Here is a 27,905-nt window from a genome sequence, read left to right on the forward strand (position 1 = left end):
AGCAATAAAAACCCTAAGGCACACGAAGATCATTTTATTGTAAAAACATAAGCAAGTACAAATCAACCTATGTGAAATCACTGTGTATTAGCATAAATACCATTTCAACTGGAAAAAAAAAGAATCTGATAAGGAACAGACAGTAAGTTTCAACAGTGCTAAAGTTATGTTTGGTAGACACTGATGTATTAAGTATGGTTTTGTTTATAAGAACCTTAGAAAAATAAAATTTCTGTGTGGACCATCTTTATCTTCTTCATTCGTGTCTGTGTGTGTGTGTGTGTGTGTGTGTGTGTGTGTGTGTGTGTGTTGAGAGAGAGAGAGAGAGAGAGAGAGAGAGAGAGAGAGAAAGAGATGTATATATTTCAGGCCATGAGGTAACAAGAGAAAACATCAATCTCACCAAGATTTTTATCTTATCTAATCAAATTATGTTTCTGCCTAGAAAACCTTTCTTGTAATCACTTAAATGTAATCATTCTGAGTGCATGATCGAACAGAAGTCCTAAGCAGATCCACGTTTCTGTTAAGGGACTGCTAAGCCCTAACCTTTAGCTCCCCTGGGAGACAGCATCAAAAGCATTGCTATTATTCACTCTAGAAGCCCAATTATCACTTTAAACACGTCAGCGTGAGCTTGCACGTCAGCGGGGGAGAGAGGTCCAGCGTGGCTACAGGCGAGCCCTGCGCTCTGTCTCAGGAGAGATCTCGGTGGAGGGCGAGTCTGAGCACCTGGGGCCTCACAGGTTAGCCTTCTCCTTTGCAGAAAAGTGAGAGCCGGCCTGCACGTAGGTGTGAATGGCGTTCTGTGTGAAGGAAGAGAAGACCAGCAATGTTAGCTGACTCACGGGCACCAGGGCATCTCTCTCCCAACAACCCAGACGCGCATTCCCCGGGAACGATGTCCTATTGTGTGGAGACATGAAGAATACGTGTTGGCAGGCCAGTTCTTTACATCTCTAAGAAAATGCCTAGGAGCTGCTGCACTGACAAGATAATGCCAGTGGAGACCAAGCTGTATCTGACCCAGCCCAGTGCACGCTCCTCTGCGGTCACACCACCCTGGCTCACCTTAGGCTTCTCGGCATTGTATTTATCCAGAAGTGCCTGGATGCGCGCCCCGTACTCAGGGTCGACATCAGAGAAATTCTTGACCTGGAGTCAAAGGAAGACACATATAAAATGAGCAGGCTATACTTATGTGGTATCTATCGCCAAAACACATATGATCTTTATCCTACGTTCCTGGCACATGGATCCTGAAGCCTTGGAATTTACCGCCTTCAGTGTACCACTGCGGAGGTTTGTAGACAGTCTGATGAGCTTCAGGGTGGAGCTGGTACCAGACACAACAAACAGAGGAACTGAAGGTTGAGAATTCCAATCCACCCTGAGCATCTAAGGAGGGCAGAGGACCTAGAGATGGTGCCCAATCACCTCATAGAAGATGGCCTCACCAGCCATGCCCAGGAAAGCCCTTGTATGAAAGGGTTTGTGGAGCTTCTGGTAGGTGCGAACATGTAGGTGTTGGGAGGGTGATATAGCCGAGAGGTGTGGAAACTGCCAGCCCTTCCCACAAACCTAGCTTATGTCTCTTCCATGTAAGGAGTGCAGCGATATCCTTTATGATGAACAGGTAATCCTAGATAACATGTTTTCCTGAGTTCTGTGAGCCATCCTAGCCAATCACTAACCTTGGCAGATGACCCAGGGAACCCTGGGACAGAGGTCAGAACTTTTAAGATTTATTTATTTATAATGTAGTGTTCTGCCTGCATATATGCCTTCATGCCAGTAGGAGGCACAAGATCTCATTCTAGCCAATTGTGAGCTAACAAGTGGTTGCTGGGAATTGAACTCAGGACTCCTGGAAGAGCAGCCTGTGCTCTTAACCTCTGAGCCATCTCTCCAGTCACAGCAGTCAGAACTTATGGATGTGTCAGGTATCCCTGACATGTAAAGTGGAAGGGGTCTTACAGGGTTGACCCCTAGAGCTAAGATTATAACACCAACTCCAGGGACTCTGTCACAACCGAAATGAATCACAGGACAACTAAACACCACAATTCTAAGAACTGTTTGTTGTTGAAGGAGAAAGCATACAAACAACCTCATGGGCTATTAGAGGGGAACACACCTAGATGACTTGTACCAGCCGCCTGTACACAGCTGACCTCCTCTGTATGCAGGAACAGACTCGGCACTGCCTAGATTTAGAAAGAAGCACAAGCCTGGTATCTGCCAGGCAACTCCATGAAGAAATGCCCAACCAGCAGTTGTGTTCCAGCAAGCAGTGAGAGGAGGCGGGACACCGGGGACAAACAGAGATCCTTAGCAATTCAGTGTGTGTGACAGGAGACTGCCAAGGATGCGAGCCCAGTTCTGCCAGGCTGCGCTGCCTACTCTCATCAGGAACAAATAATAAAACCTGTCCTGCCTAACCATCAGACTCTTTGCTTGTTCTTGACCTGGGTTCTAGAACACTCCAAAGAGTGGTCCTATGATCAGAGAAGCAGCAACTAACACGAGGAAACCAAAGGGCTACTATGTTTGCAATGAATGTATACCTGCAGCAAACCAAAAACCTAGAAGCCAGAGAGAGGGCTTCAGGTAGCTCAATGAGCAGCCAGCAGACACATCCCAGCACCTTTGACTCAGCAAGCGTCTACTCTGCCTGAAGGACAGTCACAGACTCATGACACTGAGCCTTGACACAGGCTTCGAACCACAAGACTGGAAGCAATACCTCTCATGTTCTGAAAAGCTTAAATGAGACTAAGGCACAGCCGCATCTGGCCATGACACACTATTGAGAGCAGAAGGGGCTGCAGATGAATTAAACAGCATACACAAGAATTTATTTTAAACTCAACTAAATTTCTACATGCTGGAGAAAAAGGTAAGAATGAGAGTGTTATCACATCAGACAAAACATCAAGACAAGATAATCATAGTTTGACTCTGAATTGCCGCACTACACAGCTGCACTATCTGTATGAGCCAGCAGGTGGCACCCTTCAGCTACCAAAGCCGGACTCACCGCTTTCTTCTGAATGAAGAGCTGAGCATCTTTGAGGTGGCCGGCGATGTTCTCACACAGGCGTTTCCGCTCCTCCTCGTTCAACACCTTCCTGTAGAATGTCCGCACCTGCTCAAGCAGTAACAAAAAATAGAACGGCCATTTTACCATGAACAAAATTCACCCAAGAGTCTACGTTTGAAATACACAATTTAGAAAAAAGATCACTGAAAATTTTTAACTAAAACTGCTATCTGTGTTGAACTAATTTCTGTTCTGCATTCATTTGTTGACAGTAGCTTATAACCAGTTTTCTTCTCTGTGTCTCTGTACAGATATGTACGTGTGTGTATATGTACAAGTATCTGTCTGTGTCTGTGTCTTTCTCAGGATTAAAAATTTCTCAGGATTCTCACACTTAGAGCCCACATGCTTCCAAGACGCATGCTCAGGCCGACAGGTAATATCTCCACAGTGGCGCTCTTCCCTGGTTTTCAGCAACGCTGAGACCAGTTCTAGCCTTCCGCAACCTACGAAACCTACAGTTCTATAACCCCTCGGAGACCTAACACCTTCACAAAGAGAAAAATCAGTCCCACCACACTGGGCGGGGTAGCACACGCCTATAATCCCAACACTCAGAAGTCAGAGGCAGGTGGCTCTCTGAGTTCGAGTCCAGCCAGAGTGAGAGAGTGAGTTCTAGGACAGTCAGGACTGCTGCATAGAGAAACCCTGTCTTGAACCCGCCCCCCACAAAAGAATCCCACCACCACCAGATATATACTTCCAGCAAACCTCCAGTTACAACTGTGACTCACTCCCGTTACAGGACCTTAAAGATAACGTGTAATAACTGAACTGTCATACCTTTTCAGAACATTTTATATAGTTTGTTTACGGAAGGAGGGAGGGAGTAAGAGAAAGGAAGGAAGGAGGGAGGGAGGGAGGGAGGGAGGGAGGGAGGGAGGAAGGGAGGGAGGGAGGGAGGAAGGAAGGAAGGACAGAAGGAAGGAAGGACAGAAGAACAGAAGGAAGGAGGGAGGGAGGAGAGGGAGGGAGGAAGGAAGGGAGGGGAGAAAGGGAGGAAGGAAGGGAGGGAGGGAGGGAGGGAGGAAGGGGAGGGGAAGGAAGGAAGGAAGGCCATCTATACCTATCATCTTGAACCAAAAGGGAGTTTTTACATTTATTTGTTTGTTTGTCGTGCACAAGCTTACACACACGTGTGTGTAGATGCTAGAGGACAACTTGCAGGCATCAGCTCTTTCTTACATGTGGGTTCTAGAGATCAAACTCTGGTTGTCAGGCTTGGCTGCAAGCACCTTCACCCACTGAAGTCATCTCGCTGCCCCAGAAGGAATTTCTGGAAGCATTTCCAGCGGCTCACTACAGCCAGCTTGTCATGGGAGCTTACTGTCAATTGTCCAGGAATTCTGTAAACCAACTGTCTACATACACGCAACTGTTGTGGAATATTAGTTTAAGATGTGTTGCATTTGTTTAATGATGCAAAGATGCATTGCATTCTTTTATGTTGCATTTGTTTAATTCCATGAGGCTGTGTTACTTTGCCTAAAGTATCTAATTGTTCTAATAAAGAGCTGAACAGCCAATAGCAAGGCAGGAGAAAGGACAGGCAGGCCTGGCAGGCAGAGACAATAAATAGAAGGAGCAAGAGAAAAGGGAGTGAGAAAAGAAGGGGGCAGTGCATAGCCAGACACGGAATAAGAAGGAAAGAAAAGATACACAGAAGTAGAGAAAGGGAAAAGCCCAGAGGCAAAAGATAGATGGTATAAGTAACAAGCCGAGCTAAGGCCAGGCGTTTATAAGAAATAATAATTTGAGAGCCCCTGCAAAAGAGCAAAGAATAAAAACAACCAGCAACAGGCAACTTTTTATTCTGCAACTTTTCTGAGATCTTGGTCATTAAATCCCGTCTTTGTTAGTTCTCCAAAGTTTTTCTGTTTTTCTTTCTTTCTTTCCTTCTTTTTTCTTTCTTCCTTTATTTCTTTCCTTCCTTCCTTTCTTTCTAAATTTATTTCATTTTATATGTTTAAACTGCATGTATTATAATGTGTACCACATTAGAACTGGAGTTTTGGACAGTTGTGAGCCACATGAGTGTGCTGAGAATTGAACCCTGTTTGTCTACAAGAACAGCAAGTGCTCTTAACCACTAAGCCATCTCTCCAGGCCCTCTCCCAAGCTTTTAATCTGTCCTTGCAATGTTCTTCATGAGAAGACAGATCTGATATTAACAAGTCCTCTGAGCTAGGTGGAGAAAGCCACATGAATCACTTAAGGAAATCAACATGAAGCTTCTTAGGTACTTCTCAAGACTTTTACTAGTGCACCAGTATGCTTGAATCCAAAATGCCAGTATGATGGCTGGTTAAAAATAGGAGTCCTACGTAGTGATAAGAAAACTTCTCACTAAAATAAAAAGGGTCCTAAGAAAGCTCACACAACAAGCCTTAGTGTGCAAATGGCAGTCTCGTTAACTAACTGGTTTCTATAGGAGTTGCATGGCTTGCTTTGTTCCTGTCTTAACCTCACAAAAGCAAATTCCTTGAGCAGCAGAGGCTACCCTGCAATACACCTGATGCTACCCATATCTCTAAAAATAATGCACTTACTATAAAAGCCTTTACAAGTTATTTCAGGCTCACCTAAATGTGCTGCTTTATATCCCACAATAAAACAGCACACACGCACACATACACACACAAAGACTCATTTACGTATTTATAAATATTTCGCTTGGAATCTACATTTTCAAACTGAGAAAATAAAAAATAGTTCTAATTGAATTTAAATATCAATTTGCAGAATGCTCCCACACAGGACTGTGGAGCAACCATACTCTCATTCTTTGGCTGGGCGTGGTGGGTGTTGCCCTAGGCACATCCTAGCCCACACACAAGCTCCCACAGCTGCCACCGGAAAAGCCCACAAGGCAGCCACACATGACTGGAAACAGGGTGGGCACCTGACCGAGGGCAGCAGGCTGAGCCACAGCCAAGGACGCACAACCTGGTGAGAGGATGGCCAAGACCATCTGACTACTGAGAAACAGAGTGGAAGGCGCTCAAAAAGAGAAGAGAAAAGAAAACGGCCAGAAAGGAGTCAGCCACGGGCATGAGCAAGCAGCGGAAGTTGAGAGGGGAAAAGTGGGGGCCCACAGTGGGAGCAAAGCAGAAGTGAACATCTGGAGCACAGCTGAGCCACGTGCCCAGGAGCCTGGCGTGGAACCCCACATACTCTTGTTCCTGATGGTGTCTGTGTTTTGTGGCTCGGATTCAAACCCAAGGCCCTGCCTGTGCAAGGCAAGGCAAGCGCTGTACCACATTCCCAGCCCGACAGCTGTCTGGGATCTCCAGGTCTAATGCCTGGAAACGGGGCTGTTCTGCTAGGATGCGCGTGTCTTACTTGACCATTTCTTAGATACTCAGGAAATCATTTTTCCTGAGCTTTTCCCAATTGCATCCCTTCAATAAAGGCTAGGGGAACTGAGACTGCATCCCCAAATCTTGAATAGAAAGGACAGTATGGTACTCTTTGGCTCCACACAACAGCCTGATTCACTGTTAGAGCTAAGTCTTCTCTGACGTCAATTCAGGATGCATTAGGCACCTTAAGCAGTGGACAATAAGTCACTGTGACAGCATATGTCTTTAGTCTCAGCACTTGAGAGACGGAAGTAGATACCTATGAGCTGGCCTGGTCTACACAGCAAGTTCTAGGCCAATGAGACTGATAGGGGTATATAATGAGGCACTGACAAGAAAACCAGCCAAGTGCCCACCACAGAGCCAAGGAAGCCGTTACCTGAGTGACATTGTCCTCGTTAGCACTGTTGAAGCGCTGCACATCTGTGGAGCAGTGGGAGTGGTGCTCCAAGGCAGAGTGCTGCTGCTCCGGTGCGCTGAAGCTGTTGGGGTAATAGTTCGGGGCCCCACCTTTAAAGAGAAGCAGAGACCGACTTAGGGAAACAACAAATATCCCCGCGCCATCAGTGTGGGAAGGAGCAGGTACCAGCAGTAACCAGACACACATACATTAGCTGCCAATGTATTCACACCACACGCTGGGAAATGGTCCCTCACTTCCCAGGTCTAGCTTCAGGCTCAGCGGACGGACGCTGCCCTCCCTAAAAGCTCACATGGGCTGCCTCACTCTAAGTCTGATCTCAAAGGCTGTGTCAGTACCTCAAAGGGTCTTGGCTTATCTGCACCAAGAAGAATCTTCAAAGCTGTGGTTGCCACTGAGATCGGTCCAGAGATCTGACAGTTTCATTCAGATGCAGGCGTCATCCAAACAGCGACTCTCAATTGCGCAGAGCAACCTAACTCTATCCCTGTTCCCTCACCTCAGACCAAAAGTGGCGCTCTGAGATGTTCAGGGCTGCTGACCTAGGGGCTGGGCAGGAGGGCTGGGGTTAGAACCCGCTGACCTAGGGGCTGGGCAGGGGGGCTGGGGTTAGAACCCGCTGACCTAGGGGCTGGGCAGGGGGGCTGGGGTTAGAACCCGCTGACCTAGGGGCTAGCTGGGCAGGGGGGCTGGGGTTAGAACCTACATTTCTGCCTCTGTCACCATGAGAAAACTTGATGACACTCTTTCTCACACGGATTTTAGAACTTTTCTCCTTAGCAGACTAATGCTCACCTCAATTCTACTTTTATATTCTCCCCTAAAGAAAAGTTTTTTAAAAGGGAAGGGTGTTTTTCTTTAATCTGTATTTACAATATGTTAGCATTCATTTATCCAGATTTATTGAACAGAATATTGGCAGGTATATTTACACAACCTTTATGATCCTGAGATAAATGATAAAGCTCTTCTTTTTCTCATCTTGTCATTTTTTTAGTTAGTTTTTATTTACTGTGTGTGTGTGTGCTTGTACCACAGAACATGTGTGGATCAGCGGACAATTTGTGGGAGTGGACTCTCCCCCCACCACGTGGGTCCCAAGGATTGAACTTGGGTCTTCAGGCTGGCAGTAGGTGCCCTTACCCCCTGAGTCATCTCAATGGCCCTTGTTTTGGTACACATACTTTCCAGACCACACCCTGCTTTAGCTGATATCCGCAGATAGCCTAGCAGAGCCTACACTGCCTGTACAGGAACACTGCCTGGGAACACAGGGGGCTTACAGGAAGAAGCCTGTGATTGGGAAACTTCACAGCTCTCTGCAGGGACAGATTATCCGCTGTGGATAATTAGAAGACGCTTCCTGTCACAGTGATCAGGACACGGAGGGCATGTGGTGTTGGGGGAGGGTAGCTATTCTCCTGGGTTCTTCATTTCAGAAAGTAGCCCTGGAGCTGCTGTGCTGGTACCAAAGGCAGAGGGCTCAACAGCCAGACACCACAGTATTCCTTCACTAAGAATTCCCCCTTTGAGAATTTTTAAATTCTATTTCCAAATACATTCTGACCTTTACCCAAACGTGGGAGTTGTCTTGAAGGTATTGGCAACTGGGAACAATCAAGTTCTTTCATGAGAATTTCCAGAGCATAGCCCAAATGTGCTCTAAAATCAAGCCGAGGGCTTCGGCATCTACCCCAAAGCAGCTTTCTCGCAAGTGTATCAATGGGAAGCAAACATGAAACTATTCACTACAAATGAAGCTCAAGATAAACACAGATGTCTGTGCCAGGCACAGCTGCAATAACAAAAGGACCACAAAAGAAGGGGGGGGACAAAGTCTGCGAGAATGAAAAGACACATACAGACTTTACAGACCATACAGATGCAGGGACTATTTGTAACTTCAGGCCCCTGCCTCTAGAGCCCTAAGAGAACAGAAATACTATATCCACTCAGGGGAGTTTGGCAGAAAGGGTACAAGCTCAGTAAATACCAGAGAGGCCTGGGAGTGATCACGGGGGGGGGGGGGGAGGGGGGAAACGACACTGAATGGCATGTATAAAAACAACTAAATGTGTAAAAGTCATCACTGTAAAGAACAGCAAGAAAAACATAAAAATGCAATCACCATGGCCTCTGGGTGTCAGAACTCTTAAGTCACTTTTTATCATCTATTTTTCAAGTCCCCTTTAAGATATATATTCTTTTTATTGGAGGTATACCCTATAATATTCAATATCTTTAATTTTCATTTAGATAGCTATGGCTACAAATGAACATCACTGGTCAAACTTCTATAGAGATCGATTTCTGCAGCCTATTGCTGAAAGATGGGTGCCCAGCCGGAAATGAAAAACCAAGTTATTCATTAGAAGGAATATTAAAAGAAAGCACAGCAACCAAGTGTTCAGTATGGCTAATCAGAATCAAAACCTGAGGCTGTCTGGGCAACAGCATCAAAAAGGATAATTAAATAGGAAAAGTCATACTCTTGACAAATGAACCCCAAAATACCCAAATGCAGGAGAACGTCATCTCAGCTGATGATTTAGGTAAAGTCAACTTGGGAGAAGACCGAAAAATGCGAGCCCATTTCCACCGTGTCTGATAGAGAGTTGGAGGTTGTTCTAAGTGGATGAGGATGTAACTACTTGATTCTTTTGACATTAAAACAGCTCATACAAGCAGGTCCATGCCATCCTGACAGGTGGTCAGGATTCTTCTGTAACTATGAGGTCACCTGGGGAGTGGCTGTCTTCAGGATCTGTGGTCTAAGGTAGCTCCACTGCCTAGACAACAGAATGCTAATGATTTAACGTCTCAGAGTGATAAAATGATTGGCCATTGGAGTTGTCCTTTTTATCATGCTAATAAAATCTTTTGTTACATTTTCCCCTCGTTTGTATTTGGGTATAAAAATGTAAGGGAAAATGCAGGTGATTTCAGTATTCACTGAACTGCCCCCCTGGTACTTTCTATGGTTGCTGTTATTATTTTCCATGCGTCTTCATATTCCTTACTAATACTTCAAACACCCCATGCTCCTACCCTGGCAAGAAGTGTTTTTGTCGAGGCCGGTCCACAACAGAATATAGAAAAGACTTTCTTGATTTTCTCTATCTCCCTCCTTCCCTTCCAAACTCCAGGCAGATCTAGGCCTCCAGCCTCACAAGAACCGCAGGAAGAAGCATGGACTCTCTGCCTTAGCATTTTCAAGGTCTCAGTCCCAGTAAGAATGACTTGGGGAGCTGTGCAGTTTGTAACCTAGGTTGAGTACACACCGCTGAGGGGGGGAGGGAGACATCTCAAAAAATGTAAAAAACACAGCCAGAAACAAAAGACACCACAAGCAGCTCAAAACTTCCCACTGAGCATCAGACCTGGTAGCCTGCAGCACCTGCAGAGCACGGTACAGCGCAGGAGGTCTCAAGGGGGCTAGTTTGGGAATCACTGGCCGGTATCCCAGCCCACCCACTTCCCACGCTCTCTGCCACATCAGGCCTACCCTGATTGTCGTGCATGCACATGGGGCCGTCGCGCTGGTAGTTGGCCACTCGAGCACGATAGGGACAGTTCACAGGAATCTGGAGATAGTTGGGCCCCAGGCGATGGCGGTGAGTGTCCGGATAGGCAAAGAGGCGACCCTATGGCAGTACACATGGGGGACGTCAGGAACAGTTGCTTATGAAATAGGAAATGTGCTACAAACATCATTCTAGAAACCCAAGTACATGATTACTGCATAACCCTGCCTAGCTCTGCTCAGCAGATCCAAGTCTCTTCCCACTAGAGAGTGCATTCTCTCTTTTAAAAAAATCATTCCTAATGTCCCATAGTATCTGTCCTAGACAATGATGCCTGCCCATTCCCCAGGACGCCATAGTGCCTTGGTATGGTATTTCATATTCTGCCTCCCCAGAATCTTGAATTAATTCTCCATCTCCCCACCCCTCTACTCCAGGGAAAGAACTGAACCTTTGCTCATAAAACCTTCTGTTTAGCAGGCAACCCTAACCTCACTGCACACCGGCACGGTGCACAGGGGGAGCCATGGACACAGGAGCACACGCACTGACACTGACATGCACGGGGACCTTACTCGAGGCTTTGTCCTTTACACCACGGCTCCACCTGGCCGATAGTTGTCCCCCACTCACGCAACCAGCACAGCTTCTTCCCAGATCCCAGCTGTAAATGACCGAGCATGGGAGCAAAGAAAGGCCACACAGCTGCATAGCCAGACACTGGTACAGTCTCTGTTTCCTGCGTTACACGAGTCTGGCCGTTTCATGAGGCTCTGGCTTACTGCTTTGGATTAAGTTTGAAGGTTTATTAACATGACCTTGTTTAAACCTCAGCGAAGACACTGGCCATCAACACAGCAAGCGCACTGCCCAGCTTCAGTATTCATTCTCTGCAGGGGTACCTGCAGCCCTCTGAACTTGCCCTCTGCCCCAATATTCCCAGAAAAGAATCTTCCCAAGTGGCCAAAGGAGCCCTACAGTCCTTCCCCAATTGTGTGTCTCCTCACATGCACCTAGAATTAGAACGAGTGGCTAAATAACGCCATGCCTGGCTTACACGTGTTTTCTTTTGTTGAACAGAATACACAGTTGCTGTGGGTGCTTCGCCCTGGGCCTAGTACTGCACCCCAATCTTCAGGGTTCTCGCTGAACTGTGCGACTGAGCCGCTATCTGACCCCAGGTGTCCTGTAGTCCCAAAGAACACCGGTGAACTGGGCTCCTGTGAAGACTCGGATCACCTTTCATTTTCTGTCTATGTTCTCAACACCAGGATTACGCGATCTGAGCTCTATCCGTGACGATGGCCTGCCAGGAGCCCCCTTACAGCCCCTAATCACACAGTTCAGTTCCTTTCCGCCCACCACGCAGGAAAGGCGGTGGCAGGGCCACACTTCCTCTACTCCCCAGTGCCAAGCAAGCCCCAGCTACGTCTGTTTACAGCAGCGCCCTGCTCCAATTCCCTTTCTGTTCCTAACCCCAGCTCCTTCCTTTACTGCTCATCACTGAGAAGAGTTATTCTACTTGACAGCTACCAGGCACGCTTCTCAAAACTGAATAATCCTTCCGTCTTCCCAGAATGGACAGTTGTGCAAATGTCCAACATTTAAAGGCTCCTCTAACACAGACGGGGTGAACGTGTGCACACTCGATTCCTCTCATTCAGGACACAGTGGGTCTGCAGTTCAATCACTACCAACACAGCGCACGTCTGTGCCTATCCTCATGCCCGCTACTGTTTCCTGTCGTGTTGAAAATCAGGATCATACTCCGCCTTGAAACTCCATCTCAAAGGCCATCTTGTTCCTAGACTGTGTTACTGACCCCATCTCATACATTTCAACCTCAGAGCCACCGTCGCACTCTGCCTTACACTACGGTTGCCCAGCCTTTCACAGCAACATGCCCAGCAGGGCAGTGCGCAGCTCGTATAATGGAAAAAGCCTAAGATGTCCCCAGTGTCACAGCAAAGGTAACCCACAGACACATGAGAAAGCTCGGCTTGCTCTCCGAGCAACCTGACGCTTGCCTAAATCAGAACTGACGTCAGCAGCAACCTTCAGCCTCTGTGGTCTGATCTAAGGTCTAATCTTTAACATGCTCTGTGGTCAGAGTCTAAAATCACAAAAGATTGGTCTGCACGGCAATAATTATTTTCCTACTGATTCCTGGTCCAAAGTAGAATTTTCACTCTTTGAACTCTTGGCCAAGCACCCTAGAAAGCAGTTTAAAGGGTGCTGAAGACCTGGTGAGATCACATGATTAAACTATTTCACTGCCATTAATCACAAAATCAGGCTAATAAAAATTAACTATGAATGATTTTTCACAGATAGAAAACAGGCAAGTATATCTTGAAATAAGAAATGGATAAAATTATGTTGTCAGTGATTCTAATCATTTATTGTATCTTACAGACTGAGCTAACCATGTTATTTTTTTTCTAAATATATATATTTTCCGAGATCAAGTGTTCACATCTTCAAATATTAAGACACATTATCGTGGATGTGGTTTGCAATCGGTTTAACTAAAGAACGGCCATCTAAGGACGTTTCATCCCAATCATCTCACAGGAATTAAGCACCTCAATTAAAATCCAAATGAAAATTCTAGCAATTCCTCATAGACCATGCCAAGTTATACACTGTGTGCACATGTAATGCATGCACACACACAGACACCTGCCTCAGAACGTCTCAGCTCAATGGCTTACCTGGAGCATTTTGTCGGGGCTGGGCTCAATGCCAGGGGGCATGTTGCTTGGGTCAAAAGCCATCTGCTCAACTTCAGCAAAATAATTAACTGGGTTTCTGTTTAAGACCAGTTTGCCAACTGGTATAAGAGGGTAGTCCTGGTGAGGCCAGATCTGAAAACAATGTCGTATTCATAATTACCAGATAACCTGCTGGCACATATTAAAGGGATTCATGAAAACACCAACTCGCAAAAATAATCACACCAGTGAAAATAATTCTGAACCCAATAGAAACATGATAAGAATTTCAGGTGACTGCATTATCATATTGCAATAGGAAATGGCAAATATTGACAACTGTGCGGAACCAGAGTATATTAGCTTTTCAAATCTTACCCCCTGCTAATAACACAGGGAGTGTCCAAAGTGACCTCAGTAAACTTCCCACACAGGAGCGGAAGTGAGGCATTGACAGGCACCCACTCACAGGCACAAGGACCCTGCAGAGTTACCCATCACTGTAAATGTTTAGCCATGATTATTTATTATTACTATTATTATGTTAACTATAAAAATAAAATAATATTTTATTATTATAAACAGGAAGACACTTATAAAATGACACAGTTCATGCTGACTTACCTTGGTAAGATCAAATGGATTAAATGGGAAAGTTTCTGCCTCCTTAAAAGTCATGACCTGGATGTAAAAAGTCCAGGACGGATAGTTGCCTTGGGCAATGGCATTGAAAAGATCTCGGAGGCCGTAATCTGGATCTTCCTGGGTAAGCCTTGCTGCCACTTCCACAGGCAAGTTTTTGATGCCCTGGTCAGTCTGTAGAGAAAAAGAAGAAAGCGCAAACCAAGTTTAGAGAAGAGGTAACCAAAATGTAACCAGACGACACTTTCTTTACATCATGCTCTGTTGTTCAGATCTGACTATTCTTATTTATCCCGTTTCTCTTCAACGTCAGGGAATTTCTTCCACACTTTTCACACTTAAAATCATTGCTCTCTTTCCCTTTATGTATTCTACATCATTTATACTTTTATGCTTATATTACTTTATAACCAGAAAAATACTTTCTTAATAATAAAAATTCTCATCGCTATCCAACAAGAGATAATAAAGGGTTTTTACATTTATTTTTAGCTGATGCATTAATTATGCATATTAATGGGGATTATTTAGCACTTACTTAAAGTAAAACACTCAAATCTTTTCTTCCAGGTTTTGAAGTTTGCAGAGCAGTCTGCTGTACAAAGGCACACGAGAACTTGGTCCTCCCAGCTGTGATGCCTACCATCAGCCAGCCTTTCCCCTCCCTCCAGCCCCTACCCTCCCTGGCCTCTGATGACCAACATTCTAATTTCCTCCTCTAATTCCCAAATCCCACCTCTGCGACACTGTGTGCCGCATCATGTCAGTTAGCACAGTGATCTGCAGTTCCCCTCAACGTCACAATGACAGGGCCTCCCTCTGTGTCTCTGTCTCAGCCTCTGTGTGTGTGTGTGTGTGTGTGTGTGTGTGTGTGTGTGTGTATGTGTGTGTGTGTGTGCGCGCGCGCACGCGCACAGACTAAACAGCAGTCCACTGTATCACACCTTCTTAAGCCATTCACCATCTGATGAACACCGCTTCAAAAAGCTTGAGAGTTGTAGATGCCTCTTGGACGCATTTGCCTTAGATATACACCAAGGAAATCTGGAAAGAACCTAATGCCCACTTTAAAACAGCTCAGACAAATTCCTAAAATAGTGATCAGTATAACCCTCCATCTCTGTTGTTTTCCTTTTGTTTTGCTAAGAAATTAAAGAATCCGAGTTCACCGAGCTACCAGAAATTTCACTGTAGCTACGCTAGACCAATTCTCTATGAGCTGGCAAGATCAACATTCTGCCTTTCCAAATAAAACAATCACACCCAAAAAGGCATTACGTTACTTTCCCCAGAACTCCGGTCAACTGGCTGACCATGTGCCTAAGAAGACTCTAGAAGCCACATGTCATGGAAACACTTAGCAAAATCAACTCTGAAAGGGGCCAAAGGAAAAGGCAGCTTCAAGACTTAAAAACCACCTGCGGGTTACCCAAGGAGCCAATATGTTCAATGTATCCTAACAATGCAATATTGTTCTTATTTTCACCAAATTCCTTGGGTTAAAAGGAGAGTCACAACAAATCAGAATAAGCTATACTAATGAGCAAATGAATGAATCCAAATACATCTCAATCTGTCTCAGGATCCTCTGTTGAGTGAACCTGTAAGCAAACTATTCAGGTCTATGGATGCTGGAGAAGCATCCCAATTTGACAATGAAATGAACTTTCAACAATATGCCCAATGTCACAGCTACCGGGGATAGTGAAGATCCGAGTTAAGGTTGGCCTAACTCCAGGGCTACCAACTAGGCTCCGTATCCCCCACAGTCACTGAGTCTTGCTCTAAGTGACCTTACACAACAATTATAAAACCAGGGACCAACTGTCTTCTTAACATTGGTCCAAGATATAAAGAAAACAGATTTCCCACTTAATACATATAAATAGCTTGTTCAAATAAGTATTAAAATATGACAGAAGACAGCAGGCCTGTGGTATGTTGTTAAAAAGGACAGATGTGCCGAGCCTGGCCGTGTGGGCCTGAAAGCCCAGCTACTCGGGAGGCTGAGGTAGGAGGACTGCAAGTTCAAGGCTCAGCTGAGTTACCAAGTAAGTTCAAGGCTAACTGGGCAACCTAATGAGATCCTGTCTTAAAATACTAAAGGTACTGGGGATGCAGCAGTTCAGTGGTAGGGTACCTGCCTAGCGTGCACGGGGCTCTAGGTTCAGTTCAAGTACCACAGACACAAAAATGAGGGAGGCTTCATTTCTCATGAACCACTTCCTTCTGCTTTACCAATAGTTTAGAAACAGAAGGTTTTAACCTCCTGAGGTGCTCAGAAAACAGTGCTAACCCTCTCGAGTTCACTGGTAAAATATCGTTCATTGTAACATAAGCCAAGATCGTACCAAAGACAGAAGCCATACACCACAACCTTTGACTACATGTAAGGAAGAATCCATCGACCAACTGCACATAGTTCTAACTGAGCAGCAGCCTGAATTTGTCCTGGAAAATTTACAAAATAGTCACGGTGCTATTCAACTGTATCAATTCTTTATACCCTGAGGTGGAAGTCAGAGAAAGGTGGGAGAATTCTCAGTCTCTGCTCAGTCCTTATAGGAGAAGGAAAGAGTTCGGGAGGAGGAGGAGCCTGTACCCACCGCCCAGACAACAGTACCTTGTAATGGAACTTGCAATAGACGGCCTCTCCTTTGGCATTAACCAGCTTGAACGTGTGTGACCCGTAGCCGTTCATGTGCCGATGTCCATCTGGAATCCCTCGGTCACTGAACAAGAAAGAAACCTAAGGAACAGAAACGGAAATCCTCTTGTTTAAATTGAAGTGTTTCAAGTTTTTACATCCACAAATTTCCAGAAGATTCTTCACGACATGGAACGCACTCACTAACTTCCCCTGGGAAGAGTTGCCATTATTTTGCCTACAAAAAAAAATGACAAAAATTGTAGCGCATGACGAAGCATGAATCAATAATGCCATAAAATTCTATGACGGAGTGCTAAAGTAAATCTGGAAACTGGAGGCACATGCTGCGTGACCTTAATTTTAATAGCAAAGACTTTAGCACACTTCCCTCTCCCTAGTGCACGGCTTCACCTCAGACTAGACTTTATTCCTAGTCTTCTAGATATTAATATATATTATAAACCATATAAGCACTGTGCCACTGTAAACTTTGCAATCAAGAAATCTGAAGAAGCACCCCAAAAAGCCAGAAGCCAATCCCAATAAGACAACTGCAGTGGGAAGAACACACTGCAAGGCCTGATCAACAACGCCATCCCAAGTGACGCATTTAACAGCATGAAAAAGAGACGGTTCTCACCTGATGGAGGGACTCGGGACGGAGGCTCCAGAAGTCCCAGACCATGTCAGGGTCCTTCAAGTGAGTTTGTGGGTTTCTCTTCTGGCTATGGATGAAGGATGGAAACTAAATGGGAGCGGGGGAAGAGAAAGAGAAAATCAAAGTCCCAAGCCTAAGTTTATAAGAATCATTATAGTATCTAGTGTCTTATGATATATATCATAGTTATAATAACCTATAATTATTATAGTATCTAGTGTCACACACATATATATAGTGTCATATATCATAGACATGATATCCTGTCTATGACTCCTTTATTGATTATAATTTCTGATCAACCCAATTCCAGAAGCTTAGATTGCTTAACTTTCAAATGAAATTCGATCAACATATACAACCAATTATTTGGATACTCTAGGATCAAATGCACTCAAAGCTAAGTATCTCTTTAACCACCACCACCACCACCACCAAACACACACACACACACACACACAAAAAAACGGCCTCTATCTGCTTATTGGACAAAGCCAGTGCTGACTAATCCTCCAGGCTCTATAATGGAAGCTGGACTACCTGCACTAGGCCGGTGAATCTTGACATGCCAAAACTAACGTCAATGAGAATTATCACTTGAACTTGTAGAGCAGCGGTTCTTCCTGATATTGCAACCCTTTAATATAGTTCCTCATGTGTGGTGACCCCCATCATAAAGGCATTTCATTGTTACTTCATAACTGTAATTTTGCTACTGCTATGACTCGTAATGTAAATATCTAATATGCAGGATGTCTGATATGTGACCCCCCAGAGGAGTCTTGAACTACAGACTGAGAACCACTGTTATAAAGATATACTAAATTCTGAAAGAAAAAAATGTAAAAAGGCAACCCTGACAATCCACCCTCTCTTCTGTCTCCAGGACGTATCCTTAAATGTCAATCCCCAAAGAGAACTGAAAATCAATACGAATCAACAACACTCACAGAGAGCAGAACAGTCCACTACCTACCAATATGGCGTCCCTGATGAAGAAAATAGGGGTGTTGTTCCCCACCAGGTCCCAGTTACCATCTTCAGTGTAGAATTTCACGGCGAACCCACGCGGGTCACGAACTGTGTCGGCTGAGCCTGACTCTCCAGCTGAAGGATTGAAACAGAAGAATGAAGCAGAGCCAAGCTCCCTGCAGCCAAGAAGCCATAAATCACAGAGAAACTTAGCATCAACCATCTCCAATCCACTTCCTGGAATCAGATTAGGTATTTAAATGGCTGTGGTGTTTTGGCTACAACCTACCTGCTAATTGGGTCTAGACAAAAGGATGAATTGAAAGCGATAAGAGATCATATATATCCCAACACCTGACAGGATTATCCATTTAAACAGGTAATTAAAGTAAGAAAATAATTATGGCGATTAGAGCAATAAACTTATGACTCAGCAGGTAACTGGCTGCTTTTAACCACGACTCAGATTCAATTCCTAGCACCCACATGGCAGCTCCCAACCATCTAACCCCAGTTCCTGCAGATAGGACCCCCTCTCCTGGCTTCTGAGCACACCAGGCACGCACATCGCACACAGATATACCTGCAGGCAAACATCCGTGCACATAAAATAAAAATAATAAAAATTTTAAGAACGAGCAAGTTCTGGGGAAGCTAGTAATAAGAAAATTAGCTATGATACAGGTTTATTATTTATCTCATTCATTTTTGCATGCCTCGGTTTTTTGTTTGTTTTTAAGCACAGAACCTAACAGAGAAGCCTAACTAATTAGGCACTGTGATGTGTTAGGATAAACATGATAATGTTAGCCATAAATACTAATTCTGAAATACATTAATAAAATTTCTTAACCATTCTGGAATAGATTAGTCCCATACGGCAAAGCAGACCTACAGATTATTGTAAGTAAACCACGCATACTATGGTTGCTCTAGACTTAATTCTCAGTAAGGGCAGTTGTTACAATGGTTATGAAAGAAGATCTCCACTCCAAACTTCCCTTAGAGGCAGCCCTTGTAGGAAGTCATTTCAAAATGTCATAGGATTGCAGTGGCAACGCCTTCACCGTTCAACAAACAGAACAGTAACTTCCTGGGTCTCCAGATACTTTCTATAAAGTAGAACAAGCTAAAATGTACAGAAATATTTGCTTCCTATTTCTTAGTATGTTTTTCTTGAGATTAAGTTATTAATGCCCCCAAATAAGGTACAGGTTGGGACCAAAGGCAGCATGCAAAACAGACTTGACTTACCAACTGTGGAGAAGCGAACAGCAATGGGAGTCCTCTTCCCAATATGCTCAAACACCTTAGCCTTACAGTACCTGGTAATATCATGAGTGACCTCAAAGTATCCAAAGGCACCTGACGAGAAAGACAGAAATTCTCAGCACAAGACTATTCCCCGGACTATCAATAGGCACTGTGACAATCAACAACCAAACCCCCAACAGCACAAGTCCAGGATCTTCCAATATGACGGGGGAGAAGAAGTAAGCGAACCCAGAATGTTAAGAGCCAAATGAAAAGCTATTGCCACTCAGGGCTCAAATGAGTGCCACACAGCTGGAGCCAGGAGGTGATGATGGGGGATATAAGTAGTGAGTTGGTCAAGGCTGACCAAAGGCAAAGGACTTCAGGGAGTCTTGAGGTAGAGGCAGGGCAAGGAAAGACAGAGGACCCATTTCCAGGGAAGGAGACGGGGAGAAAGAACAGCGGCCAAACAGCATATGGAAATGCAAGACAAAATGACAGGAGGGAACTTATCTAAAAGGAAGCGAGAAAACAACCGGGAAGGTCAACTGAGAGCACACAAAAGCAGGCTGAGAAGGGCAGAGCATCCTTCCTATGCTGCTCCTTCTCTCTCTCTCTCTTTTTTTCCTTTTTGTTTTTTGTTTTGGTTTTGTTTTGTTTTGTTTTGTTTTCAAAACAGGGTTTCTCTGTGTATTCCTGGCTGTCCTGGAACTCAATCTGTAGACCAGGCTGGCCTCTAACGCCTCCCAAGTGCTAGGACTAAAGGTGTGCACCACCAGTACCCGGCTGCTGATCTTTTTCTTACTGGGCTTTTCTTTGAAACACTGTTATCACCTTTTACATCCACCATAAAAAGATCAAAGGTCTACAGAAGTTAGACAAAAGGAAACAAAAAAAATCACACAAATTCACCATTTCCACATAACTATGTTCTACTTTGCTGCTCATTTTGGTATTCGTCCCATAAAGAACAGTGTTGGTTTAACTAAGCTGCAGCTGTGCTGTGTTTCTCTGTCTGTGCCTCATTCCTTCACTGAACTATATAATGGAAAAATAATGAAAGGTTGCCGTTTAGTATGTGTGGTGCTGGAGACTGAACCCTAGGTTTGCTAGATAAGGACCCTAGTACTGAGCTACATCCCCAACCCTTGATTTCCTGAGACAGGATTTCACTGCCTGGTACTGGCTGGCCTTGAACTAGGGCTCTCTCTGCCCCTGCTTCCCATGTGCTGAAATTACAGGTACATGCACATGACATACCCGGCTGGAAAGTTACTGTTTGTTTGTTTTGTATATGTGTGTGCACACACCATGTAAGCATGCAGGTGTGAGTGTATGTGTATATATATTTATATGCATGAGTGTGGAGGTCAGAGGAGAAACTAGATACCCTTGATTGCTTTCCACCTTAGTTTTTTGAGACAGGTCTTTTACTGAACCTGAAACTTATCAATTTGGCTATATTAGCTGGCCTAAATTTCTGTCCACTCCCCCTCCTCCAACCGGTACTGAGGTTACAAGTGCTCTATAGCCTGTCAGCATTCTTTACACATGGACGCCGACGTAAACTCGGGTCCTTACAGCTACGCAGTAGGCACATTACCAACTGAACTATCTCCCCAGCTCCCAACAGTTAGTATCTTAAAAACTGTTTGGGGGCTGGAGAGATGGCTCAGCAGTTAAGAGCATTGGCTGCTCTTCCAGGGGACCAGGTTCAATATCCAATACCTGTACAACAACTCCGAACTGCCTGTAACTCCAGTTCCAGAGATCCCATGTCTTCTTCTGGCCTCCTTGGAACTAATTATACTCATAGTGCACAGGCAAAATGCCCATACATATTAAATGAACAAATATTGTTAAATTGTTTTGCATATAATATATATAATCTAACCTAGGCTACTCTTCTATTAATGAGATGGTTTCCTTTCTTCCAAGAATGGAGATTTGGGGTTTTACTGAAGAAAGCCTATGTGTGTCTGATAACTACTTCAGGTTGTCAGGTGTTTGGGGAAACCTTTTGAGCCAGGTTAGGAGTGAAGAACACAGATAGCTCTCACCTGCTCCTTTGGCGTGTACCACTCTCTCAGGAATCCGCTCTCTGTCAAAATGTGCCATCTCGTCAGTGAAAACCACATCCTGAACAAGAAGGGGCCCTCGGGACCCAGCAGTCATGACATTAAGTTTATCTCCTATGGGGTTCCCGCCTCCAGTGGTCAGGACATCGGGTTTCTACGTGAACACGGAAGGAAAAGAAGTACAGCAGAGTCAGTGCGGCTGACCCCTGGGCTGACGCTGTCATCCCCTGCAATTTCCACACCTTCCTCCCCGTTCTTAAGTTCCCTGTGTGCTGAGCACGACATACTGAAACAGTCCACTCTGGGAAATCTTTCTCACCCCTCAACATCAGTTCCTAAGACACTAGTCCTGGGAAGCAGAAGTGACTGGTGCCTGCTACCCACTCAGCTGCTACTACAGATGGGCGCTGGAGTCCACACATGAGCCCCCAGATCAGTACCCCCAAAATGGAACGTTGTGTGCTTGATACCCAGCGTAAGAACTAACAGTAAAAAGACAGTCTTTCAAAGGACCCATGCCAGCTGGTGCTTCTTTTAGGGCTGAACTTTGTTATGCAGTAGAATTTACAAACACAATCAGTGCTGGGGACGTTCAGAAGTAATGCTGCAGCTAGATGCTCATTTCTCTAAAGCTGTGTATGCTTGCTATGTGTGGTATCACCTCTAGTGCCTCTCAATTAAAAAAAAAGCCTGTGCCTATTGTTTCTGATACAATGGATTCTATCACTAATGTTGTACAGAATGTCTCTGTGTTAAACAACTGCTTGTAGTACACACCATTCCCCAATCTAGTTACATCAGATGTATCCTGGCTGCCCCTCCGCTGAGTGACCAGTGTCCGAGGTCCAGCATGATACTGTGCGCACCCTAGCTTTATTCTCCCCCATGGCCACTGTGTTGGTTTGAAGGGAAATGGCCCCTATATGCCCCTAGGGAGTGGCCCTGCATAGTGAGCTATCTACAGAAGAACACTGAGGAAAAGTCACTTTGGAACTGTAAAACAAGGGCTCGACCACTTAACCAAATTTCCTAAATCATTAACAGATTTCCTCATGTGGCCTTGTGTACATACAATTTACCTCCAAAACAAACATGACGGGAAAGCCTTTAATAGGTAGCAGTTCAGAGACGAGCCTAGAGGGCAAAGACTGAGAAGGAAGATTGCCCAACTTCAGGGGACATTCAGGGCAGCTCTGGCCAGAAAGCTGAGGCGGGATTCGTGAACAATGATATAGGTTCTTAGATGCAAACACTGCAGGGGAAGCAGGTCTCGCTTCACGGTCAAGCACTTTCTCATGTGTGTGAGGCTCTGGGTTGGATCCCCAGCCCTGAAAATAATCATCGTGAACCTAATACCACAGTGCAATAGAGCTTTACTAACTACAGTGAGCTGGTGGGGCTGGAGAACAGGCCACACAAGTTACTTCACCTAAGCATCCCAATAATCCTATGAGACCGATGTTAAGAAAACTGGTCTTCCAATTTTCTTTGAAGGAAAATGGTAATTGTCAGGTTCCACAGCCACCAAGTCGGCGCTCCAAGAACAGACTGAATATATCACTCAGTTACACACATGAGAAATGCTTTGTGAGGCAAGGCTACATGAGTAAACAGGTCACAGTAGTTGCTCATACATCCTAAATATTCACTTTGCTGCCTCATGGCCAAAACACTGCTACTAAGTTTTCATAATTAAAAACCATTTAGAATAACCCTCTATAAAGATCAAATCTCCCAGGTACATGAAATAGCGACTGAAGTGGGGGTTTTCTCTGTCTTGAAACTAGATCTAAAATTTGTTAGCACCATGACTGGCCTAATCTACTTCAATTATTCAAAAGGCAGAGAACAGAAGGAGAATTTGGAGAGAAAAGCCTAAGAATTGAAGGATAAGTCATCAACAGGTAAAAAATATGCCTTTTCTTTTTTTTATTAGATGCGACAGAGTTGAGGTACTTAAAAAAGGGGGGGAAGCTAATGACAAAATTAATAACTATGAATTAATATTTTCTGATTTATATTTACTATTTTCTGATTTATGCTTTGCAGTCAGCTCCTGCTCTCTAACCTGGAGAGAACACAGGAACAGCCTAGACCTTGGCTAAGGTGAAGACTTCACAGAAAAGTGTGATGGCTCTGCCATGCCTCCCCTGCTGACACACGGTGACTTAGCAGTTCTGCTCTCCTGCCTACAGGAGACAGGCAAGCTCATTCACACAGAGTTAACCTGGCTACTCCCGCTCCATTCCACTCCCATCCCTCACGTTGGCAGTGTGCCCTCAACACGCTTATTATCAGGGTCAACCTCAAAAACATGAATTCTCTTACAGAAAACTCACTGACAGGAAGGACAGGCTAAGATCCAGACTCTCCCCGGTAACAAGGGAACAGGACAGAGTCAGGACTCTGGTGTTTGGGTTCTCCAGGGGTCAGAGGTGACTTAGGAAGAACCCATGGGCTCTGAGCAGCGGGCGACAAAACTCCTCTATCAGTTCCCTGCAAATTTCTATGGATACCTGTAGAACCATCTCTTTACTGTATTCTGAGAAGAGAGAGAGTTTTTAGATGGGCCTAAATCATGCCTGTGAAACCCTGGATTCAACGTTGTTTTTAAAAATACTTATTTGTATGTGTATGGATGTTTTGTCTGCACGTATGTACGTTCACTATGTGGGTACAGTGACCATGGAGGCCAGAGAGTGTCAGGTCCCCAAGACTGGAGCTACAGGTCACTGTGAGCCACATGTGGGTGCTGGGAACCCAAGTCCTATGCCAGGAAAAGCAAATGCTCGTAACTATTAACCACCTCTCCAGCCCCCTGTTCGAGTACTTAGAACCCCGTGCCAATCAATAGGAAGCTTCCTTTAGTTGAGGCCTCAATCACTATGAGGGGAAAAAACACCCCTAATCTTTTCAACCTCCAACCACTCTGAACCATCATACAAGAAAGAAAGAAATTTCTGATGTGTTTATGCCATTATTACAGCACTTAGCCCACACAGGACTGAACTTAAAACGAGGGCCACGAATCAACGGTGAGAGGACAAAAACTTGGATTGGAAAAGGACAAGAGAGATACCAACAGATTCCACAGGACCTTGTGCCATGGACAGCGGGCATCGGAAAAGATGCTCCCATCTCTAGTCCCTCAGAGCAAAGCAAATGAAAACCATGGACAGCAAAGACCAATTAAAAGTCTGACAACAAGAAAAGCTGACAGGAAGTAAGACAGAACCGAAGCGTCTGTGTTGTTGATGGGAGTGCAGAATGGTACAGCCAACCTAGAAGGTGACTGGGCAATTTGTTCCACTGGCCCTATATCCCAGGCAATCGACTCTCAGCAGTTTGGGGTTTTGTCTTACTTATTAGGACAGGATTCTCGCCATGTAAGTTAGAAGCTGGTGATCCACCTGCCTCTACTTCCTTAGTACTGGATCACAGGTGTGTGCCACCACATCCAGCTAGATATTTTCCAGGAAAAAAATCAAAGTGTGGGCGCATAAAATGACTGGTTTAGGAGTTTTCATATCAATTTTATTCATAATAATCCAAGCCTGGAATCAACCCAGGTGTCCAGTAATAGTGTAAGCAAATAGTGGTCTGGTCACGTAGCAAAAGCACTACCTAGCGGGGACAGGTCTAGCTGCTGATACACGGCACCCATGAGGAATGGGAAAGCATTTGTCTTTATTTCTGCCTTGACCCTGTGGTGACTCAGGAGAGCACTGTTCAGTTTCCATGTGCTTGTGGGCTTTCTGAAATTAGTGTTGCTGTTGAATTCTAACTTTAAGCCATGGTGATCTGCTAAGATACATGGGGCCGTTCCAATTTTTTTCTATCTGTGGAGGTTTGCTTTATTACGTAGTATGTGGTCAATTTTTGAGAAGGTTCCATGAGGTGCTGAGAAGAAGGTATATTCTTTTATGTTTGGGTGGAATGTTCTATAGATGTCTGTTAAGTCCCTTTGAGTCATAACATTTATTAGTTCCCTTGTTTCTCTGATAAGTTTCTGTCTGGTAGACCTGTCCAGTGGAGAGAGTGGAGTGTTGAAGTCTCCCACTATTGATATGTGGGGCTTAATGTGTGATTTAAGCTTTAGCAGTGTTTCTTTTACATATGAGGGTGCCCTTGTATTTGGGGCATAGCTGTTCAGAATTGAGACCTCTTCTCAATGACAGCCCCTTTTTTTACTTGGTTTTTAAAATAATTTTTGTGTGTATAAACGTGCATGCGTTCGTGTACGTGGGTGGAAGTCAGGACAACCTCAGGTGTCAGTGTTCGCCTCTCACTTGAACTTGTGTTCTTCTGTGCATGCCAGGTTAGCTGGCTGGGTTCTCCTATCTCTACCCCCCAATTCCACATAGAAATGCTGGGACTACAAGGGACACACTGCCATCGAGGTTTACATGCATTCTGGGGATTCGAACTCATATCCTTCCACTTGCAAGGAAACACTTTACCTAGTGAGGCATCACCTCAGTCCAGCCTTGACATCTTGCTCATGATGTAATGGTACATGTATGTATTAAACCTTGCTGAAGAGAACACATAAATCTACATGCATGCAAATATCACTGTACGCCGCATTCTCCATCACATCCCTGCATAAGTATACTGATAAAGTATACAGTATAAATTATACTGATGAGATATACTAAAAGAAATCCTAATTTCATGGATGAATGAAGGGACAGGGAGGTGAATAATCTTATATAAAAACTAACTGTATAACCCAGAAGCTGGGCAGTTAGGCATGTTCTGCGGTTCTTTTCAGCTTTTCTGAATTCTCGGCTCTTTTCATAATCAAGAACTTCAACTTATCCAAGCTATACAGAACATGCTAATTTCCCTCCAGAAGGAGATGGATCCTCCATAGAAATAAACCCTTATTCAGAGTAGCACAAATTGAAGAAGAAAACATCAGTATCACTCTCAACGGGCAACACGCAGAGCATGGAAATATCAAGGGAAGAGGAGAGAGCAACATCTCAACTGAGCCCCCCAGTTTTATCCTGTGTTTGTTGACCATCTGTGTTTCGCCTAAGAAATCAGCAGCAAAGACTTAATGATTACCCCCAAATGAGTAACAGGCAAACGGGTCTCAGAATAAACAGGAGACTTAAGGCCAAGTGTATTTTACTTTGACCTCACTGACCAAGTGTTTCTCAGTTCACCAAGTATCCGTGACAGTAAGAACCAGGCTGTAGCAAGCACTGGGTACCCACCAGGTCCTGGCTCTAAGGGGCCCCATTCTAATCTTCTCTCTACCAGTAATTAACTGCACGCCCTTGATTACGACTGTCTCTCTCGTTCACTTGAAGAACTCAGGAAAACACTGAAGGGACCAAGAGCTTAGAGAAGAATATCTGCGTTTCCCCAAACTTAGTCCAGGGGCACTTGTCACTGATTCCCCCAGTCCACCAACAAGAGCATGGTTTTGAGAAAGAACAAGGAAGACAGGCTCCCCCACCCCCACCATACTAACCAGAAGCAATGGGACCATGCAATATCACCTCTTTGACCTCTCCAAGATGCCCAGGAGGCCAGGGATGCCCCTATCAAGTCTACTGAATCCCTGTTATCTGTGAAGACATGGCCACAGTGTCTTCTACAGTTGCCTTACAGCCAACTCCAGCACTCATTCACACTCCACAGCTAGTCTGCAAGCCGAACTACATGGTAATTATCTGTTTACACATCTTGGTTCTCAGTCTTGACTCTAAACTTCTCCAGGGTGTGGTCTTACCACATGAAAATGTGTACACCTTGCCCAGCATTGTGATGCTTAACTGGCAAATACAGGCACTCAAAGCTCTATGAATCAAAGCAATGACCACCACCTAATATTCTAAAATACCAAATCTGATGCTTCTAAGTGCCAATGAAACAATGGGTGTAAAAATTCTCTTTACTTAATCGTTGTGTGTTGCATCTGCTATATGTCACCAAAAATGCTGCTGGGGGCACTGGCCAGGGTATCCCCCAAACACCAATACATGCAGTTGTAAAATTTCACAAACATAAAGTCAGAGCTGGTTCCCATTTCCTGGTTCACAGCAACAGCTCTCTGCCTAAAGAGGCGGCTCCATGTCTCCCTCAAGCTGTGACCTCTGTCCCATCTGGCACAACTGCCAAACTCGGAGCCAACAACCCGGTCCTTGCTGCCAGCGACAAGTCCTGCAGGCCGGCAGCCCCAATCCTCTGCTCCCGGTAGTGGAAAGGTCCCTGGGACAGAAAGCAGGCACCCGCGCGTGGCCAGGGGTGCAGCCCCAGAGCAGGACACCCAGGGGGAGCCCCGCGCGCCGTTACTCGCCGCCGCCCACTCTCTCTTGGGGCTTCGGGGAACATAGGGTACCTGCGAGGACCGCTGTTCTTTCCACTGCTTCATCTGGTCGCTGGCTGGGTCCCGGCTGTCCGCCATGGTGTAGGATTGCGGAGCTGCACAGCTTGGAAGGCAGGACGGCTGGGCGCGCTCGAGGTCTCCACCCGGAGGAGGCAATCTGTCGGTCAGGTCCGCTGGCGGGGTG

The 27,905-nt window shown here is 45.1% G+C and overlaps 1 protein-coding gene across 1 annotated transcript; it reads right to left on the minus strand.

Annotated features, from left to right (window-relative positions):
• Nucleotides 1-19: 19 nt before the first annotated feature.
• Cat (catalase) lies at nucleotides 20-27,905 on the minus strand. The gene is made up of 13 exons (XM_075961560.1): nucleotides 27,734-27,905; nucleotides 21,361-21,532; nucleotides 19,301-19,411; nucleotides 18,051-18,181; nucleotides 17,057-17,161; nucleotides 16,390-16,515; nucleotides 13,749-13,940; nucleotides 13,125-13,277; nucleotides 10,392-10,530; nucleotides 6,845-6,975; nucleotides 3,041-3,148; nucleotides 1,072-1,155; nucleotides 20-806 (listed from the first exon to the last, which is right to left on the minus strand). The coding sequence occupies exons 1-13, from the start codon at nucleotides 27,797-27,799 to the stop codon at nucleotides 741-743; spliced, it is 1,584 nt and encodes a 527-aa protein (XP_075817675.1). The 5' UTR covers nucleotides 27,800-27,905; the 3' UTR covers nucleotides 20-740.

Source organism: Microtus pennsylvanicus, chromosome 2 (genome assembly GCF_037038515.1).
Source record: "Microtus pennsylvanicus isolate mMicPen1 chromosome 2, mMicPen1.hap1, whole genome shotgun sequence".
Classification (NCBI taxonomy): Eukaryota; Metazoa; Chordata; class Mammalia; order Rodentia; family Cricetidae; genus Microtus; species Microtus pennsylvanicus.

Coding starts and splice junctions, on each gene's coding strand:
- Cat (XM_075961560.1), bottom strand. CDS start 27,799: ATGGCGGACAGCCGGGACCCAGCCAGCGACCAGATGAAGCAGTGGAAA. Junction 3,149..6,844: donor ACGAGGACAATGTCACTCAG/GTAACGGCTTCC, acceptor CTGCTTGAGCAG/GTGCGGACATTCTACAGGAA. Junction 807..1,071: donor ACAATGCCGAGAAGCCTAAG/GTGAGCCAGGGT, acceptor TCCTTCACACAG/AACGCCATTCACACCTACGT.